Here is an 18,651-nt window from a genome sequence, read left to right as displayed (position 1 = left end):
TGCTTCAGTCAGCCCAGCCATAGAAATAATTTTATTGGAATTTCTGTCACATTGTATTAATTTATTCTGATGACACCTAATAAATTTGGCTTTTTGTTGTGGATATCCATAATTGCTATCACCTCAGCTTTTTGACAGTAATAAAACTTCACATGTATTAGACAAATATTTGAGTAATTCTAAATGCTTTAAAGGAAAGCTGAAGTTAGATGTTTTCTCAAATGTTAGGATTTATTCTAGCTGATATTTTACTTTTTGCTTTCTGGAATTCAGAAAAAAGTAATGTTCTTTTTCCCATCTTGTTCATTCCTGTGTACCTCAAATAAATTTTCCACTTACAGGCTGATTATGATGAAACTTTTATTTTAAATTATGAAAGTGTTCAGGGTAAAAATACGTCATGAAAGTGGAACTAGGGGATGCCTATTTCATAATTCCTTAAATCCCTATTTGAATAGTATTTCACATATAAATATACAATGATTTGAAATTCTTTGTTTCAGATTGCTACAAAGGACCCTTTAAACCCAATTAAGCAAGATGTGAAGAAAGGAAAACTCCGTTATGTTGCAAATCTGTTCCCTTATAAAGGATATATCTGGAACTACGGTGCCATCCCTCAGGTCTGTCTCTGTGCAGTTGTGAGAAATGTATTAGCTTACAAAAATTTAACCTACTACTTAAAGAAAAGACTTAAATACCTACAAAAAGTTTTTCCTATAGTAGATTATAAATTATAGGGGGTAATTAACTCATTTTAATACTTCCTTAAATAACTTATTTTCAAGATAAACTAAAAGGTAATTATTTCACATTTGAAAGTTTGTTCTTCTCTGAAATATCTATTTTTTTTTTTTAACATGGACTGGTTATAAACTACACAAATTCTTTCATTACAGGTTGAGTAGCAGATCTATTGAGAAACTAGAGCTTAAAAGCACTGATTTTTTTTTTGCACCACCTAGAAGAGGGTACAAATCCTAAGTCTGCCACTTTCTAGATTTTCTAACTTCCTTCTGCCTCTTCCTTCCTGAGATGGTAATATTCCCCCTTGAAATATTCCTAGTGCATAGCTCATGTGGCTGTTTGAGGAATCAAGCACTTAGAACGTGGCACGTGTAAGTTCTCACAGCTGTTGACTTTTATCTCTATCATCCAGATTTTTCCTTCTTTGTGGTAAAGTAATAATGGAGTTCTGTTTTCCTAAACAGTCACCCCTTTGAGGTGAGGGGATATCTGCATTGTTCACCAATTTATCCCTAGCACAATAGCAGTGTGTATAGGCTCTTATTTCATATTTAAAAAAAGAATCACTAGAATTCAGTATACATTACTGAATGTATACTGAATTCTGGTTTGATTAAACCAACGCTGTGACACTTAAGATTTCTAAGTATTCAGTTTATTTTCTTCCTGCTGATAAGTTTGTTTTTATTAACCATTAAGTCTACTAAGTGGAATCTACTGTGAAACAACCTGTAAGTTGCTAAAACATAGGGCAAACCCATCTAGCTTGTGAAGTGAAAGTTGCTCAGTCGTGTCCGACTCCTGGCGACCCCGTGGACTATACAGTCCATGGAATTCTCCAGGCCAGAATCCTGGAGTGGGTAGCTTGTTCCCTTCTCCAGAGGACCTTCCCAACCGAGGGATTGAACGCAGGTCTCCCGCATTACAGGCGGATTCTTTACCAGCTGAGCCACAAGGGAAGCCCCGTCTAGCTTGTGAGGAATCACCAAGTCTAAGCAGCGCACTCCACCCTGTGCTTCAGTTGATTTACTGTTCAGCCTTGAAGCGTCGTCCCGCTGGGAAAACATTGCTGAAATACTTGATTCTTCTGTAGGTTGAATTTGGTTTTGTTGGGTCTGGTCTTTTTTTCCCCATCACTTTTATCTCCCTGCCCTTACTCCAGCTGAGTAAGCAAACAAATCCGAGAAATATGTTCTGGGTTGGGAGGGCAAAGAACCAAAGCAGCAGCTGCACTTCAGACTGAACTTCCTGACAAGCGCAGCCCATCCTTTCCCCCGCGCCGTGCTCCGAGAGGACTCTGTCTCACGGTTTAGCAGGAAAGAAGCCCAGCGATTTAAGTTTTCAGCAAATCCTGATTAAACTTCTCATTCTTGATCCTGGCCAGTGATGACATTTTTGCTGTCGGCACATGTCATTTCCATCTTGATATTACCACCTACCTAGCTCTGCTTGGAGACATCTGTTAAGAAAGTCTAGTTAATAGAATAAGTACAAAGAGTTCACCAAAGCAGTTTTCTTTGAATACATTTTTTTAAGTGAACATCTGGGTCTACATTTGTGTTTGCATATTGTCTGTTATTAGATAGTTGGGTTTTTTCTGTTTAAAATAGGATCATTATCCATTTTAAAGTTTATATTTAGTTTAGCATTATGTGCTTAACAGGAGCCCAGCATTTAATTAAGATTATTGTGGTAGTTAAGGTATGAATAAAGAATTCATTTTAATGAGAAATAAATAGCTGAAGATTCCTATCTTTGCAGAAAGATCATGGCTCTTTTAGTGCCAACATAATCCGCTTTTGTCTTAATGACATATAGGAATATAGGAATATAGGAATAATACAATCTTAAGTTTTATTTTTATTTTTTTTAGACTTGGGAAGACCCAGGACACAATGACAAACACACTGGCTGTTGTGGTGACAATGACCCAATTGATGTGTGTGAAATTGGAAGCAAGGTAATAGAATCTGAAATATTTTTCTTTAATGTTGAGATGAGAGCAATGAAATCTACAAAGTTCTTACTTTAAAAAACATTGTAAATAAAATATATGAATATCAGTGAAGTAATGATGTCTCTTTGGGTGATAAAAGCTTCCATTCCATTCTAAGCATTTGTACAATATAATTTGTAATTTAAACCTAGCCTAGGAAGAAGTGTATATTATATGCATGTGTGTGGAAGAACTGGACATGTTCTGCATTGCTTTAAAAGGCAGATGAGGAGTCAGTGGATAAAGGGTACCAGGAGGCAACAAGGCAAAACCTGCCTCAGGATTTGGAGTGACTAGTAAATTGGACCCATAGGGGTTAAATAACCCCACATGTTAGGGGTTTATGGTAGGGATTCCTCTATCAAGTAGAGTTGCTCTAAGGTTCTAACTATGGTTATTTTCCTTTTTTTTCCCAATGGTTATTTTCTTTATGATCTTTCCCAGCCTCAAGAAAAGAGTAAGCAACTGAAAAGAAAGTTGTCATTCAGTTGCTTAAGTCATAAAGTTCAGGCTTATTGTATGACCTTCCTAACTCAGTGACTTCTATAAAATAGAAGGTAAAGAGGGTGCATTAAAATAGGTGTTTGAAACAAACTCTGGAGCATTTATTCTTCAGCACAAGCAATGACAGTTTAAAAAACATGAATCACCCTCAACTCTGATAGGATTAGTGGACATTTACATGTTTAGCTTTTTAAAAGTTGCTTACAGGAACCATCTTAAGTTTGTAGAAATTTGGGCATCTTCCTCATTTCCTATTATCCACCTAGTAAAACTGTTCTTCCAAAGTTTGATTCTGTAGTTTTGACCTAGCTGTGGTTTTTGACTCTCAGGTGTGTGCACGAGGGGAAATTATCAGAGTGAAAGTTCTGGGCATTCTGGCTATGATTGACGAAGGGGAAACTGACTGGAAGGTCATTGCCATTAATGTGGAAGATCCTGATGCAGCCAATTATAATGGTAAGAAAATATGTAGGGTCTGAACCTTACCCAGCACCAGACGTAACCTGCAATGACAGAGTCATTAAGCCCATGCCTTCAAACTATTAAAGGATGGAGGAGCAAAACATTTGACAGAGCATTGTGATTTCTGCTACTGAACTTCTGTGGTTACTAAGTAAGCTTTCTCCTTCATTCCAGGAAAGAAGAAATCTGGTAGTTTGTCTCTCCTGTTTTCTTCTTTCCTTTCCCACATGCTAGCACTTACTTGCTGTATTTTTAAAAAAATAAAAAAATTGAGATATACTTGCCACATGTCATAAAATTCACCATTTTAAAGTTTCCAATTCCATGGGTTTGATACATGCACTAGGCTGTTAACTGCCACCACTGTCTGATTCTAGATCATTTTTACCATTCCAACAGAAAATCCCACGTGCGTTAACAGTCACTCCGTATCCCCGCTTCCCTCAGGCGCTGGCAACCACCTACGTATTGCCTGTCTTTATGGATCTGCTTGATGTGAACATTTCACATAAGTGGGATCACATGATACCTGACTTCCTTCACTTAGCATACTGTTTTCAGGGTTCATCTACATTGTAATGTGTATCAGTACTTTATCCCCCCCTTTTTTTGGTGGTAAAATTAACATAAAATTCACTGTCTTGACTATTTTTAGGGTAGAATTCAGTGGCATTTAGTACATTCACAATGTTGTGCAACCATCACCACTTATCTCATTTCAGAACATTCTCATCACCCTGAAGGGAATCTCTGTACCTTTAAGTACTTAGTCACCCCCTGTTCCCTCCTCCACCTGTTTATGTCTGTGAATTTGCCTGTTCTGGATATTTCACATACATGGAATTGTAAAATATATGGTCTTCTGTGTCTGGTTTCTTTTTACTTAGGTTTTCTTTTAAACTTAGGTTTATCCGTGTTGTAGCATGTATCAGTACTTATTTTTTTTTAATGGCTGAGTTATATTCTGTAGTGTGGATATATATCACATTTTATTTATCCATTCATTTGTTGATGGACATTTGGGTTCTTTTTGGCTATAGGAATAACGTTGCTGCTATTGAACATTCCTGTGTAAGTTTTTGTGTGGACATGTATTTTTAATCCTCTTGGGTGAGCAAGCTCTGGGAGTTGGTGGTGGACAGGGAAGCCTGGCGTGCTGCAGTCCATGGAGTCGCAGAGTCAAACACAACTGAGTGACTGAACTGACTGACTGGCTGTATATAGCTAGGAGTGGAGTTTCTGAGTGAAATGGTAACTCTTAATGTTTAGCCCCTTGATGGTGATTTAGTTGCTAAGTCGAGTCCAGCTCTTGCAACCCCATGGACTGTAGCCCACCAGGCATCTCTGTCCATGGAAATCTCCTGGCAAGAATTCCAGGGTGGGCTCCATTTCCTTCTTCTGGATCTTCCTGACCCAGGGATTAAACTGGGGTCTCCTGCATTGTGGGCGCATTGTTTATCAACTGAGCTACCAGAGAAGTCACATGTTTAGCCCCTTGAGGAACTGCCAAATTTTTTCCAAAGCAGCTGCACCATCTTACAGTCCTGAGAGGGTTCCAATTTTTCTACTTCCTTGCCAGCATTAGTTATTTATCTTTGTAAAGTATAGCCATTCTAATGGGGTGTATCATCATATTTTTGAGCTATAAGAGTACTTATATGTTTTGGATACTAGACCTTTATCAGCTATATATGATTTGTCTGTATTTTCTTCCATTTTGTGGATTTGTACTTTTGTTTTCTTAATGGTGCCCTTTGAAGTACTCAGTTTCATTTTGATGTAGTCTATTTTTCTTTTATTGCTTGTGCTTTCGGTATCATATTTAAGAAACCATTGCCTAATCCAAGGTCACAAAGTTGTTTCCTTCTAAGAATTTTATAAATTTAGCTCTTAAATTATTCCTTTCTGCTGTTATTTTTACCTTTCAGAGTACCACTTCATATATGTTTAAATATGTGCATATTTGCATATATATATATAAACTCATTTAAAAAAGACTCAACACCAACATTTAATAGTGCAGTGGGAAAAAAAGATGGGAGACTGACTTTTTCCTTCAGATAGTTCTGTATTATTTAAGTTGTATACATTGAGAGTGCATTCCTTCATTTAGTCCTGAACCTGTTGATCACTGTGTCCATTTTCACACGTGCTATTTACATAAGAGTTCAGTTCAGTCGTTCAGTCGTGTCTGACTCTTTGTAACTCCACCCCAGCACACCAGGCCTCCTTGCCCATCACCAACACCTGGAGTTTACTCAAACTCGTGCCCATTGAGTTGGTGATGGCATCCAACCATCTTATCCTCAGTCATCCCCTTCTCCTCCTGCTTTCAATCTTTCCCAGCATCAGGGTCTTTTCAAATGAGTCAGCTCCATGCATCAGATGGACAAAGTACTGGAATTTCAGCTTCAGCATCAGTCTTTCCAATTAATCTTCAGGACTGATTTCCTTTAGGATGGACTGGTTGGATCTCCTTGCAGTCCAAGGGATTCTCAAGAGTCTTCTCCAACACCACAGTTTAAAAGCATCAATTCTTTGGCGCTCAGCTTTCTTTTTAGTCCAACTCTCACATCCATACATGACCACTGGAAAAACCATAGCCTTGACTAGATGGACTTTTGTTGACAAAGTAATGTCTCTGCTTTTTAATATGCTGTCTAGGTTGGTCATAGCTTTTCTTCCAAGGAGTAAGTATCTTTTAATTTCATGGCTGCAATCACCATCTGCAATGATTATGGAGCCCCCCAAAATAAAGTCTGCTACTGTTTTCACTGTTTCTCCATCAATTTGCCATGAAGTAATGGGACCAGATGCCATGATCTTAGTTTTCTGAATGTTGAGCTTTAAGCCAACTTTTTCACTGTCCTCTTTCACTTTCATCAAGAGGCTCTTTAGTTCTTCTTCACTTTCTGCCATAAGGGTGTTGTCATCTGCATATCCGAGGTTATTGATATTTCTCCTGGCAATCTTGATTCAAGCTTGTGCTTCTTCCAGCCCAGTGTTTCTCATGATGTACTCTGCATATAAGTTAAATAAGCAGGGTGACAATATACAGCCTTGACATGCTCCTTTTCCTATTTGGAACCAATCTGTTGTTCCATGTCCAGTTGTAGCTGTTGCTTCCTGACCTGTATACATAGTTGACAGGAGGCAGGTCAGGCGGTCTTGTATTCCCATCTCTTTCAGAGTTCTCCACAGTTTATTGTGATCCATACAGTCAAAGACTTTGGCATAGTCAATAAAGCAGAAATAGATGTTTTCCTGGAACTCTCTTGCTTTTTCGATGATCCAGCGGATGTTGGCAATTTGATCTCTGGTTCCTCTGCCTTTCTAGAACCAGCTTGAACATCTGGAAGTTAGGGTTCACATATTGTTGAAACCTATCTTGGAGAATTTTGAGCATTACTTTACTCAATTGTGTGATGAGTGCAATTGTGCTGTAGTTTGAGCATTCTTTGGCATTGCCTTTCTTTGGGATTGGAATGAAAACTGACCTTTTCCAGTCCTGTGACCACTGCTGAGTTTTCCAAATTTGCTGGCATATTGAGTGCAGCCGGTTAACAGCATCATCTTTTAGGATTTGAAATAGCTCAACTGGAATTTATCAACTCCACTAGCTTTGTTTGTAGTGATGCTTTCTAAGGCCCACTTGACTTTGCATTCCAGGATGTCTGGCTCTAGGTGAGTGATCACACCACCGTTATTATCTGGTTGTGAAGATCTTTTTTGTACAGTTCTTCTGTGTGTTCTTGCCATGTCTTCTTAACATTTTCTGCTTCTGTTAGGTCTCTACGATTTCTGCCCTTTATTGAGCCCATCTTTGCATGAAATGTTCCCTTGGTATCTCTAATTTTCTTGAAGAGCTCTCTAGTCTTTCCCATTTACTGTTTTCCTCTGTTTCTTTGCATTGATCACTGAGGAAGGCTTTCTTATGTCTCCCTGCTATTCTTTGGAACTCTGCATTCAAATGGGTATATCTTTGCTTTTCTCCTTTGCTTTTTGCTTCTCTTCTTTTCACAGCTATTTGTAAGGCCTCCTCAGACAGCCATTTTGCTTTTTTGCATGTCTTGTTCTTGGGGATGGTCTTGATTCCTGTCTTCTGTACAATGTCATGATCCTTCATCCATAGTTCATCAGGCACTCTGTCCATCAGATCTAGTCCCTTAAATCTATTTCTCACTGCCACTGTATAATCGTTAGGGATTTGATTTAGGTCATACCTGAATTGTTTAGTGGTTTTCCCCACTTTTTTCAATTTCAGTCTGAATTTTGCAGTAAGGAGTTCACGATCTGAGTCACAGTCAGCTCCCAGTCTTGTTTTTGCTGACTGTATAGAGCTTCTCCATCTTTGGCTGCAAAGAATATAATCAGTTTGATTTTGGTGTTGACCATCTGGTGATGTCCATGTGTAGAGTCATCTCTTGTGTTGTTGGAAGAGGGTGCTTGCTATGACCAGTGTGTTCTCTTGGCAAAACTATTAGCCTTTGCCCTGCTTCATTCTGTACCTCAAGGCCAAATTTGCCTGTTATCCCAGGTGTTTCTTGACTTCCTACTTTTGCATTCCAGTCCCCTATAATGAAAAGGACATAGTTTTTCGGGTGTTAGTTCTGGAAGGTCTTATAGGTCTTCATAAACTGTTCAACTTCAGCTTCTTCAGCATTACTGCTCGGGGCATAGACTTGGATTACTGTGATATTGAATGGTTTGCCTTGGAAACAAACAGTGATCATTCTGTCGTTTTTGAGATTGCATCCAAGTACTGCATTTTGGACTCTCTTGTTGACTATGATGGCTCCTCCATTTCTTCTAAGGGATTCTTGCCCATAGTAGTAGATATAATGGTCATGTGAGTTAAATTCACCCATTCCAGTCCATTTTAGTTCACTGATTCCTAAAATGTTGACGTTCACTGTTGCCATCTCCTATTTGACCGCTTACAATTTGCCTTGATTCATGAACCTAGCATTCCAGGTTCTTATGCAATATTGCTCTTTAGAGTGTCAGACTTTACGTCCATTACCAGTCACATCCACAACTGGGTGTTGTTTTTGCTTTGGCTCCATCCCTTCATTCTTTCCGGTGTTATTTCTCCACTGATCTCCAGTAGCATATTGGGCACCTACTGACCTGGGGAGTTCATCTTTCAGTATCCTGTCTTTTTGCCTTTTCATACTGTTCATGGGGTTCTCAAGGCAAGAATACTGAAGTGGTTTGCCATTGCCTTCTCCAGTGGACCACATTCTATCAGACCTCTCCTCCCTGACCCATCTGTCTTGGGTGGCCCCACACGGCATGGCTTAGTTTCATTGTGTTAGACAAGGTGTCTTGCTGGGACTTCTCCTTTGCTCTTGGACGTGGGGTATCTCCTCACAGCCGCTTCAGTGCCTACTGCCTTACTTGGGTTTCTCTGACCTTGGACGTGGGGTATCTCTACGTGGGTATCTCTGGGTGGCTGGCCCCGTGGTGCAAGCAATATGTAGCTTTCCTTAAATGTCAGTGTAAGGCAGTGTCCGTCATCTGTTATAACTGGGAGAGAATTAAGTAGCGAGAGCACTTGACAAGCCACCACTTTGGGAGGAATATAGAGCCAAGAGGAGGATGGCCTACCCACTAAGGCGACCAGGTTGGCCATGTTGATCCTCTTTGACGTTGTGGGGCCCACGATGGCCAGCCACCCGCCTGCTGCAGTTGTGGGCGTCAGGAAAGTGAGCATTTCTTGCTGCTTATGGTTGTGGGCTGATTAGAGACTGAACCCAAGGAACAGCACAGAATTGATACATAAAGTACAACATGAGGAACAAAATTGAGGTTTTTCCTATTTTTTTTTCCCCCTGAGTCTAGTGTCCAGGGTTCCCTAGTCTGGGTCCAGCATACCTTTCAATATCTGGTTTAAGAAAAGTCAAACTGTTCATCAGTTCTTACATTTTATTCCTTACTATGATAGAATAAGAAATATGTTAGATCTTTGTCTCTAGTTTTTGGCAAAGAATGAAATCCCTTGGAATTTCCTGAGTGATGAGTGTGTCTTTTATTCACAGTGAGCCCCTTTCATTACGCCTGAGTTTGTGCTAATAAGGTGACTTAAGGTGGGGCCCCTAGCTAGCCTCAGACAGGCTCAGTCAACAGAAAAACTGAATGATTAAAGGGTGGGAACTTTTAGCCCCAACCACTGACCCCTGGGACTGGGAGGGGAGGCTCCATGAGAAGTCTGGAATCATGAGATGTGGAGCACTTCTGAGATGGTGAGCACACTTCAGTGCTGGGAGAGTGGCATGCCTCCCTCCGCCCCGCAGAGGACATGGGAACTACACCCCACATCCCCCCATCCTGGGTCCTATGCATCTCTTCCATTGGACTGTTCCTGAGTTGTATCCTTTTTACTAAACCAGTAAACATAAGCTCAGTGTTTTCTTGAGTTTTATGAGTCTTTCTGGCAAATTATCAAACCCAAGGACAGAGTTATAGGAAACTGATTTATAGCAAGTGGTCATGGCTTGGAATTTGCCACCAACATCTGACGTGGGATCACTCTTGTGGAACTGAGCCCTCTAACTGTGCGACCTGACTCCATTAGTCAGTGTCTTTATTGAACTGAATTGTCAAACTTGCATTTGGTGCCTAAAGAATTGGATGGGAAATTGGTTGGAAGACAACATACACTTGCATTTTGGATTTCTGGATTTTCAAACTATTTCTGTATCAAATGATACCTTTTATGTGAATTATAAGTTCCTTGAAGTTTATCAGTGTTTAAACATTTCCCAGTCCACTTTGTAAACTTTCCCTACTTTAAGTGGTACTCTGATAATAAAATGCATGATTTTCTTTAACTATATACATTATAAATTGGGCTTAAGCCAAGTTTATATTACAGAAATATAAATAAGCTGTTGTTGAACGTATTCCTCCTTCCAATTACAATTTTCCTGATGGATTTTTTTTGTACTTGTATCTTCTATTGTTTGCATGGAAAAACAGTTTGGTCATTTAAACTTGAGTTTGATGGCATTGAGGCTCAGCATTGATAATGACTATACAGAAACTTAGTATCTTTTATCCTTCTCTTTGGAGAAGGGAATGGTAACTCACTCCAGTATCCTTGCCTGGAGAATCCCATGGACAGAGGAGCCTGGAGGGTTACAGTCCATAGAGTTGCAGAGTTGGACATGACTGAACAGATGAAACACACATCCTTCTCTTAGGGCTTCCTAGGTGATTCAGTGGTAAAGAATCTGCTTGCATTGCAGGAGATGCAGGTTTGAGCCCTGGGAAGTTACACACGCTTGCCAAATTGTTCTCTCATGGAACCCCCAGTTATTTCTCCCTCCTCTTATTTAATAGGAATTATTGTGGTACTGATTGTTCTCTTAGTACTTAATGTCAGAGCTATTCTAAGACACTAGATGATTTTCTTTTAATGTATATATATGTTCTCTTCTCAAAAAGATATTAGTTCTAACATTATTTGAACTTTTTTGACAATCCATCCTATAGCTCTTCAAAGTACTTGGTGTTTTTATTGAATGCATAAATAATTACATATACATCTTGCAATCTGAGAAGAGAATCTTATTCTCTTCTTAGATATTAATGATGTCAAGCGGCTGAAACCTGGCTACCTGGAAGCTACTGTGGATTGGTTTAGGAGGTACAAGGTTCCAGATGGAAAACCTGAGAATGAGTTTGCTTTCAATGCAGAATTTAAAGATAAGGTAAGGTGTCGCTCAGAACTGTAGCTTTAGGCCTATCTGTATTGAGACATAATTTAACCATATTTTTACCATCTAAAGACTATATGACCATAAAATAGATGTTTAAAGACACAAGACAGGCTTTATGTTGATTTGTTCATTTAAATGGTTTTCTTCCATTTTTGATACAAGGAAATGATTCAAAAGAGAAGAAGCTATCATGCTTTGGTAAAATGTTGATAATAAGAAAAGAACAGGGATGTTCCCTGGTGGTCCAGTGGTTAAGATTCTGTGTTCACTGCAAGTACCATGGGTTCTAGCCCTGGTTGGGGAACTAATTCCACATGCCATGCACCATGCCCAAAATTAGAAAAGGAAAGAACTTGTTTTTGTTATTCTAATGAATATCTCTTTAAATTTTAGAACTTTGCAATTGACATTATTGAAAGCACTCATGACTACTGGAGAGCATTAGTGACTAAGAAAACTGATGGAAAAGGAATCAGCTGGTAAGCATTAACTCTTTTCTCCATGTTTAACACACAAAGCAGACTAGCTTACTCCAGATACATTAATAACCTTAACATATTGTACCGTTACCTTCACTTAGGAAAGAGATAACTGGTTTTATCAGTACTTAAGTCAATAGGAAGTGTAGACTGAAAGAAAAATCACACAACGTAAAGGTTGTGAGTTACAATTTATTTGAGGACTATAGCCCAGGAGACAGCCTCTCAGATAGCCCTAAAGAACTACTGCAGAAATGTAAGTGAGAAGCCAAGAGAGAGACAAACTTTTTTTTTTTTAAGCTGGGAAAACATGTAATCAAGCATAAAAAGATGACTGCTAATCATAAAGAAGAGACATCTCAAGTTAATGATTTCAGTGATTTTCTATATATGAGAAGAGGCAAGAATCTGGGATCATTTGAAATTTTTTCTTAAAAATTCATGTTAACTATCTAGGGGCCAGTATACGCAAATCTTTCCTGTTCTTTTCCATCCTGAATTCCCCTCAGGGCACACTGTCAGCAGGTAACTATAGTGGCTAATGACTTGATCCTTGTAGAACTGGAATATAGCAGGCAACATTTTTTTCTTTGCAGAAAGTAAAAAAAAAAAAAAAAGCTACAAAGATACTCTGAATAAGTGCAAACTAAAATTATAAAGGGGAGTGAGATCAGAGCTTTGTAAGGGTAACTGGGGAAAACTGCCTAGCATCAGGGTGCTCAGAATGGGCTGAGGGCAAGGGTTGGTATGCTCTGATGTAAATACGTAGAATCATCACAACTGAACCAGGATCTACCACGCACACTGAATTAACTACTACTTCTACTGCTAATAACAATAACTGATACTGATTGAGCTGTTAATATTTGCCAAGCATGCAACAGAGATACTGGGAGATTAAACTTAACCAAGGTCATACCACAGTAAGTGTTTTGGAGTGAGGACTCGCATCTAAGTCTGTGTGGCCCCAGCTTATTTTTAGTGTAATATACTCCCTCCTTTAAAAGATTATAAGAGAATGGCCACCATTACCACTTAACTAGTGTTGTTCTGAAAATACTAGCTGATGAAGTAAATAGGAGAAAGAAATAAGATGCAGGAATACTGGAAAAGGGGGAAGCAAATTGTTGCAGATGATGTGACTGTGTACCCAGAAAACCCTAGAAGAAAGAATTCCATAAGGTAGATGATTACAAAATGAGTATATATGCACATTGCTAGCTTTGTATATGAACATAACAGAAACTATAATGGAGGAAAAGATCCCATTAGAATAGTATTTAAGAAAAAAAAAGTATAAATAAGAAATATGAAGGACCCAGAAGAAGAAAACTTTAAAACTCTATAGAGGCTCTCTGACTCGCACCACTGTGTTGGTTGCGGGCACGGAGTCCTGGCTCGAGTCAGTAATAAACTTCCCTTCCTGCGAGTTGCATTGTCTTGGAAGCCTTGTCTCTTCCCGCTCGGGGATTCAGACATCGGGCATAACATTTGGGGGCTCGTCCGGGATCCCTTTACCGGGGGAAGAGAACACTTCCAGGACATTAAAAAAAAAAGAAAAAAAAAAAACTCTATAGAGAAATATAAAAGATGTTAAATATAAATGTATCATATATTCATGAATAACATTCAGTGTCATCTCGGAAAAATAACTGCATGTCAGAATAGTGAGAGAAATCCTGAAAAAAACAAGGGGAGTGGTGGTGAGGTTTGCACCAACTGCCTGTTTAAGAAGAAAATGAGGATAGATCTCTATCTTGCCCTTTACATTCCTTTCTTCCTCCAGATATGCACACTGGCAACCACCCTTATGCTGTGGCTGTTTTTCATTTCTGAGAGGTGCTGTAACAGGCAGGTGCTCCGCAAGTGCCCTGTACAGATAGCCCAGCACCAACCAGTGTCCTTAACCCCCGCTACTTGACACCCACGTGTTCGTTGGCGCTGGCTGCCAGCATGAGTTTGCAGCTCTTACGTCAGTGTTTAATTCCAGACAGATAAATTGTAATGTGAGAAAATTCTAGAAAAAGACTCAGTGAATTTAATTCATTAGCTTGTAGTAGGGAAGACCTTTCTAAACAGAAGACAGACTCACAATCCAGAAAAGGAAGATTTACTTACGATTTTTTTATGTATCAGGAGGCAGTTCTTCCCAGTTTTTTTTTTAACACCTGACAAAGGACTAAATTTCTTAATTTATAAATAAATTACTCAAACTGATAAGAAGAAGAAATACTATGTAGTTTACATGTAAGAAGATGTGCAGCCTCACTTTATAATTTAAAATGCAGCTCAGAAAGATAGGGTTATCCTTCAATAGATCTGCAGAATTTTAAAAAATTAAATGATAGCCTGGAGTGGCAACATTTATATGTAGTCGTGAGAGCTTGGATGGGTACAGCCTTTGTGAGGGCAGTTTGACAGTAGTCAGTTCCTAGTTTTTTGTGTGTCTTTTTTTTTTTTAATTGGAGGATAATTGCTTTACAATGTTGTGTTAGTTTCTGCTATATAACATGTAAATCAGCCATTAATCTCAAAATTTTAAATTCTTGTATTTCTTTGTAGCACTAATACTAGGAATATATCCTATAGAGATAGTCCTGAAAGATGTATGTACAAGGATGTTCATTGCAGTGTCATTTATAATATCAAAAAAGTTAGAAACAACCAAATTTTAATGATTAAGCAATTCATAGAACAGTATATGGGCACATTATTCTCTATATGTTAATATGGAATGATGTCCAAAATATATTAAAATGAGAAAAGCAAAGTCCATAGCAGTATACTTATTATAGTGTGATCCCATTTATGCAAGGTAAGATATACATACACACCCCAGCATCTGTTTATATTTTAAATTTCTTTTCTGGAGGGAGAAAAGAACTATAGGAAATTCCCAGGAATCTTCTGTAAGTCGGGATAATGTCTTGTAAAATAAAAACATCTGTCTCTCCACACACATAAGAAAAACTGAGCACACACACCTTTGTATGAAAATGTACAATCATGAGACTTTGCTTTTAATAACTTCTCTATTTCGTGGTATCCTGTTATTTCTATGGAAATGGCCTTAGTGCATGTTAAGTAACAGGTAGCTGAATATTTTTTCTTTTTCATAGAATATTTTTGATCATAACCACATAATAGTATACAATAATTCAATTCAATATGAAGGAAATTTTGCATCACAGTTAACCAAAAAAAGTTTTTAAAAAATCACTTTAATCTCAGTTTTTCCATAGATACTCTTAGTAACATGCAGAGTTTTCTCTTTTTACAGTCCTTTTTAAGTATATTTTCAAAAATAATCATATTGTATGTATAATATATGGGCTTCCCAGGTGGCACAGTGGTAAAGAATCCATCCACCTGCTAATGTAGGAGACACAGGAGATGTAGGTTCGATCCCTGGGTTGGGAAGATCCCCTGGAGTAGGAAACGGCAGCCCACTCCCGTATTCTTGCAGGGATAATCCCATGGACAGAGGAGCTTGGTGGGCTATAGTCCATGGGGTCCTAAAGAGTAAGACAGAACTGAGTGACTAAGCATATGCACATATATAATATATACATTTTGTTTTGTGGTTTAGAAAAGTTAACACTACAAGCATTTGTTATGCCATTATATATATATAATATTTTATAAATATTCCATCTGTATATTGTTCTGTCTGATGGATAAATCATTTTTAATCATCTCTGTTGTTGGACATTTTGGTTACTTCCAGTTTTTCAATCTTATCAATAGTGAAATGTATGTTGAACATCTTTGTACATAATTATTTAAATTTGAGTTTGGAGAGGTGGAATTTGTCTATCAAAGTGTATGTACTTTTTAAAAGGTTTTGGACACATTTTTTTTTTTGGTGATAGTTTTTTAATTTTTTTTCTTTTTTTATTTTGTTGTGGACATTTTACCAGATTATGGTTCAGGAATATTGAACCAGGTGTTGCTCCTGCCAGGTGTCAACACTGATAGAAACCAAATTTTGTTTTTTTTCATTTTATCTAGTTAGAAAAAACAGGCTTCTCATTTTAATTTGCATTTCTTAGCTCTTTCTAAGAATTAGAAAGCACTCAATCACAGATTTTAAAATCTGAACTTGTTAAAGTATTTGAGTAAAATCTACCTTAAGAATAGCTGTATCTTGCCAAAATAATCAGAATGTTTAGTATAGGTGAGAAATCTTTCAACGACGCCAAATTTGAATCTCACCTGACCCACCAGCTTCAACTTGTTATTTTAAACACCAGTTTTAATGAGAGAAGTTTGTTAGTGTGACACTTTCCCTTTGTGTAACAGCATGAACACCACGGTGTCTGAGAGCCCCTTCCAGTGTGATCCTGATGCTGCCAAAGCCATTGTGGATGCTGTAAGTAAAGGCTTCCTGGAAAGAAAACACATGCGGCGGCCAAAAGATATGGTGTTGAATGGGGAGGGAAAGTACGTTCAATAAATATTTGAGGGTGTCCTGTACATCTGTTATGGTGTGAGGTCTTGAAATTACAAACCATAAACTCAAGTAGACGTTGGACTGAGGGAAACCTGAGGAGAATCCTAGTCAACCCTAACCTGGGCAGACAGCAAGGTAGGACAGTTTGTAAGACTCAAAATGACTCTAGAATGTTCTAAATAACCCAAGTGCCTGGGTACTTATCATAAGCCATTTTTCACAAGAGTACCAATGGGAACTTACTTGGCTTGGTCATAGCAAAGATGGAGAAAGTCATCAGATTTCAGGTTCCATTCCAAGAGTGGTTTGTAGTCCTAGAGAGCCTTTCATGTGAGGTAATAAATCATCCATCAAAGAAATAATCTGATTTTGATTAACCTAAAGACTGAAGCTTGTTTAAAATTATTCTCATTTATAATATTAGACAAGAAAAACAAAAGAAAATGAGGTCTGACTTTACTGACTTGTAAACAAGGTAGTACCAGGGAAAAAGACAATTTAATGATGAAGCCAGTACCTTTAGATTTATTTTTATTTGTGTATAAATTTTGACAAAGTTGAGATAAATTAGAAAGGAAAAGCCATTGGTTAACAACCATTACTTTTCAATAAGAATATTCTGCCTACATTTTATATATATGTATGTATATATAAAGTCTATATATACATATGTTTTTTAATTATTTTAAAAAAACATTTTTATTAATTATTCTCCTGTGTGTCATTAAAAGCCAAGAGGTTTTGAATTTGTTAGCATTTCTTAGCAGTAGAGCAAGCTTTGCATTGTTCCCATCTGGTGTAAATTATTTTTAGAACTTAAAATTTGAGATAGTTGTCTTTTGTTCACATTCCTTTTGATCTTTCTGTCAATATACTTTTTTTAGCTTATTCTTTTTCTGGAATTAGGCTAATATATTTCAATACTGTATTTTAGTTACCACCACCATGTGAATCTGCCTGCACAATACCAACAGATGGTAAGATCTATATTCTAGTAAAATTACATTAAACATTATGCATTTGTGTGGGAAAGTATATGTATATCTATAGATACATCTTACATATCATATACATACAGAGAAAGAGGAGAACGGGGAGAAGCAGCATGCTCAGTGTTTTGAGGCATATGTGGGAAAAAGATGGCTGTACGTACCACCGTTAGTGCCGCCCCCAGTGACAGCAGTTTCCGAGTCATGACCCACTGTTCTCTGAGTTCCTGGTAGATGCCTCGTGGAGGCTGGAGCAGGCTGGGCTCTGCATCCCTGTCTGGCCATAGGCTGATTCACCCAGAAAACAGTTCTTTCCATCTTTAGATATTAGAATTCTCTGTAAGGTTCTTCTGGTGAGAATTGCCTGTAGGATCACCCATCAAGAGTAAGGATGTTTAGTTGCTCAGTCATAGCCGACCCTGCGACCCCATGGACTGTAGCCCACCAGGCTCCTCTGTCCATGGGATTTCCCAAGCAAGAATACTGGAGTGGATTGCCATTTCCTTCCCCACAAGGAAGCCCCAAACAAAACACTCATAAATTACCTGTTTTGATAATTTAGTGAAGCTGTGCATGTATGTAGATTTATTTTAATGTAATCCATAGCAGGATGTATTAAAGCAAGTATATTATTCACTGTTATATGTTGGGTGTAATTATGATTCTTAACAGGGATTCTAATTTGTTTATCTTTTTCCTGACTACAGTGGATAAGTGGTTCCATCACCAGAAAAACTAAGGAAATTTCTCTGGAATACAAGCTGATACTGCTGCATCCTGCTTGTCGGAAAGTGTTAGATGTCAAAGTAGTAGCTTTTCCAAGCTTTAAATTTATAGAACTAATCAGTCAGATTCTGCTGTCACCAATCCAATATATTCATATGTTATCCATCTAAGAGCATTTGTCATGTCAACTAAAGTAACTTTTAGTTCCTGCTTAAATATCAAGGCGGTTGTAGTTTGGAAGTCATCTGTGACTGAGTATGCAAGATAAGTACATATTGGATGTATATGTTTGCCATGGGTTAGGAAATAAAAATTATTTTGTTTCAACTTGGTTTATGATATTTTTATTTTAATCTGAAGCCTAACACTACCAAGCAAGCTTGGGTGCTGTTTGCTATTTGCTTTTTATGACTGATCATATAATTCAGTTTTATTAGACTAAAAACTGACTTTATTTTTTTAGGCACCTGAAAATGAAATCGCTTATATTTACAGTAGTTCTTGATACTCTCCTCTTACCTAATTCCTGTCATCCCATTGTGAACCATCAGTCAAAATAGTTCTGTGATTA

General features: G+C 37.9%; 1 protein-coding gene across 1 annotated transcript in view; it reads left to right on the top strand.

The window, feature by feature from the left end:
* PPA1 (inorganic pyrophosphatase 1) overlaps positions 1-18,407 on the top strand; it is a 34,734-nt gene extending 16,327 nt beyond the window's left edge. Inside the window, exons 4-11 of the mRNA XM_065922503.1 lie at positions 504-623; positions 2,621-2,707; positions 3,577-3,703; positions 11,297-11,424; positions 11,827-11,912; positions 16,215-16,284; positions 17,300-17,342; positions 18,062-18,407. Coding sequence (XP_065778575.1) covers positions 504-623; positions 2,621-2,707; positions 3,577-3,703; positions 11,297-11,424; positions 11,827-11,912; positions 16,215-16,284; positions 17,300-17,342; positions 18,062-18,093 — 693 coding nt within the window. The 3' untranslated portion in view covers positions 18,094-18,407. The remainder of the gene's footprint in view (positions 1-503; positions 624-2,620; positions 2,708-3,576; positions 3,704-11,296; positions 11,425-11,826; positions 11,913-16,214; positions 16,285-17,299; positions 17,343-18,061) is intronic.
* The last annotated feature ends 244 nt before the right edge of the window (positions 18,408-18,651 follow it).

Source organism: Muntiacus reevesi, chromosome 2, assembly GCF_963930625.1.
Source record: "Muntiacus reevesi chromosome 2, mMunRee1.1, whole genome shotgun sequence".
Lineage (NCBI taxonomy): Eukaryota > Metazoa > Chordata > Mammalia > Artiodactyla > Cervidae > Muntiacus > Muntiacus reevesi.
This window is presented reverse-complemented; position numbering and strand designations above follow the sequence as displayed.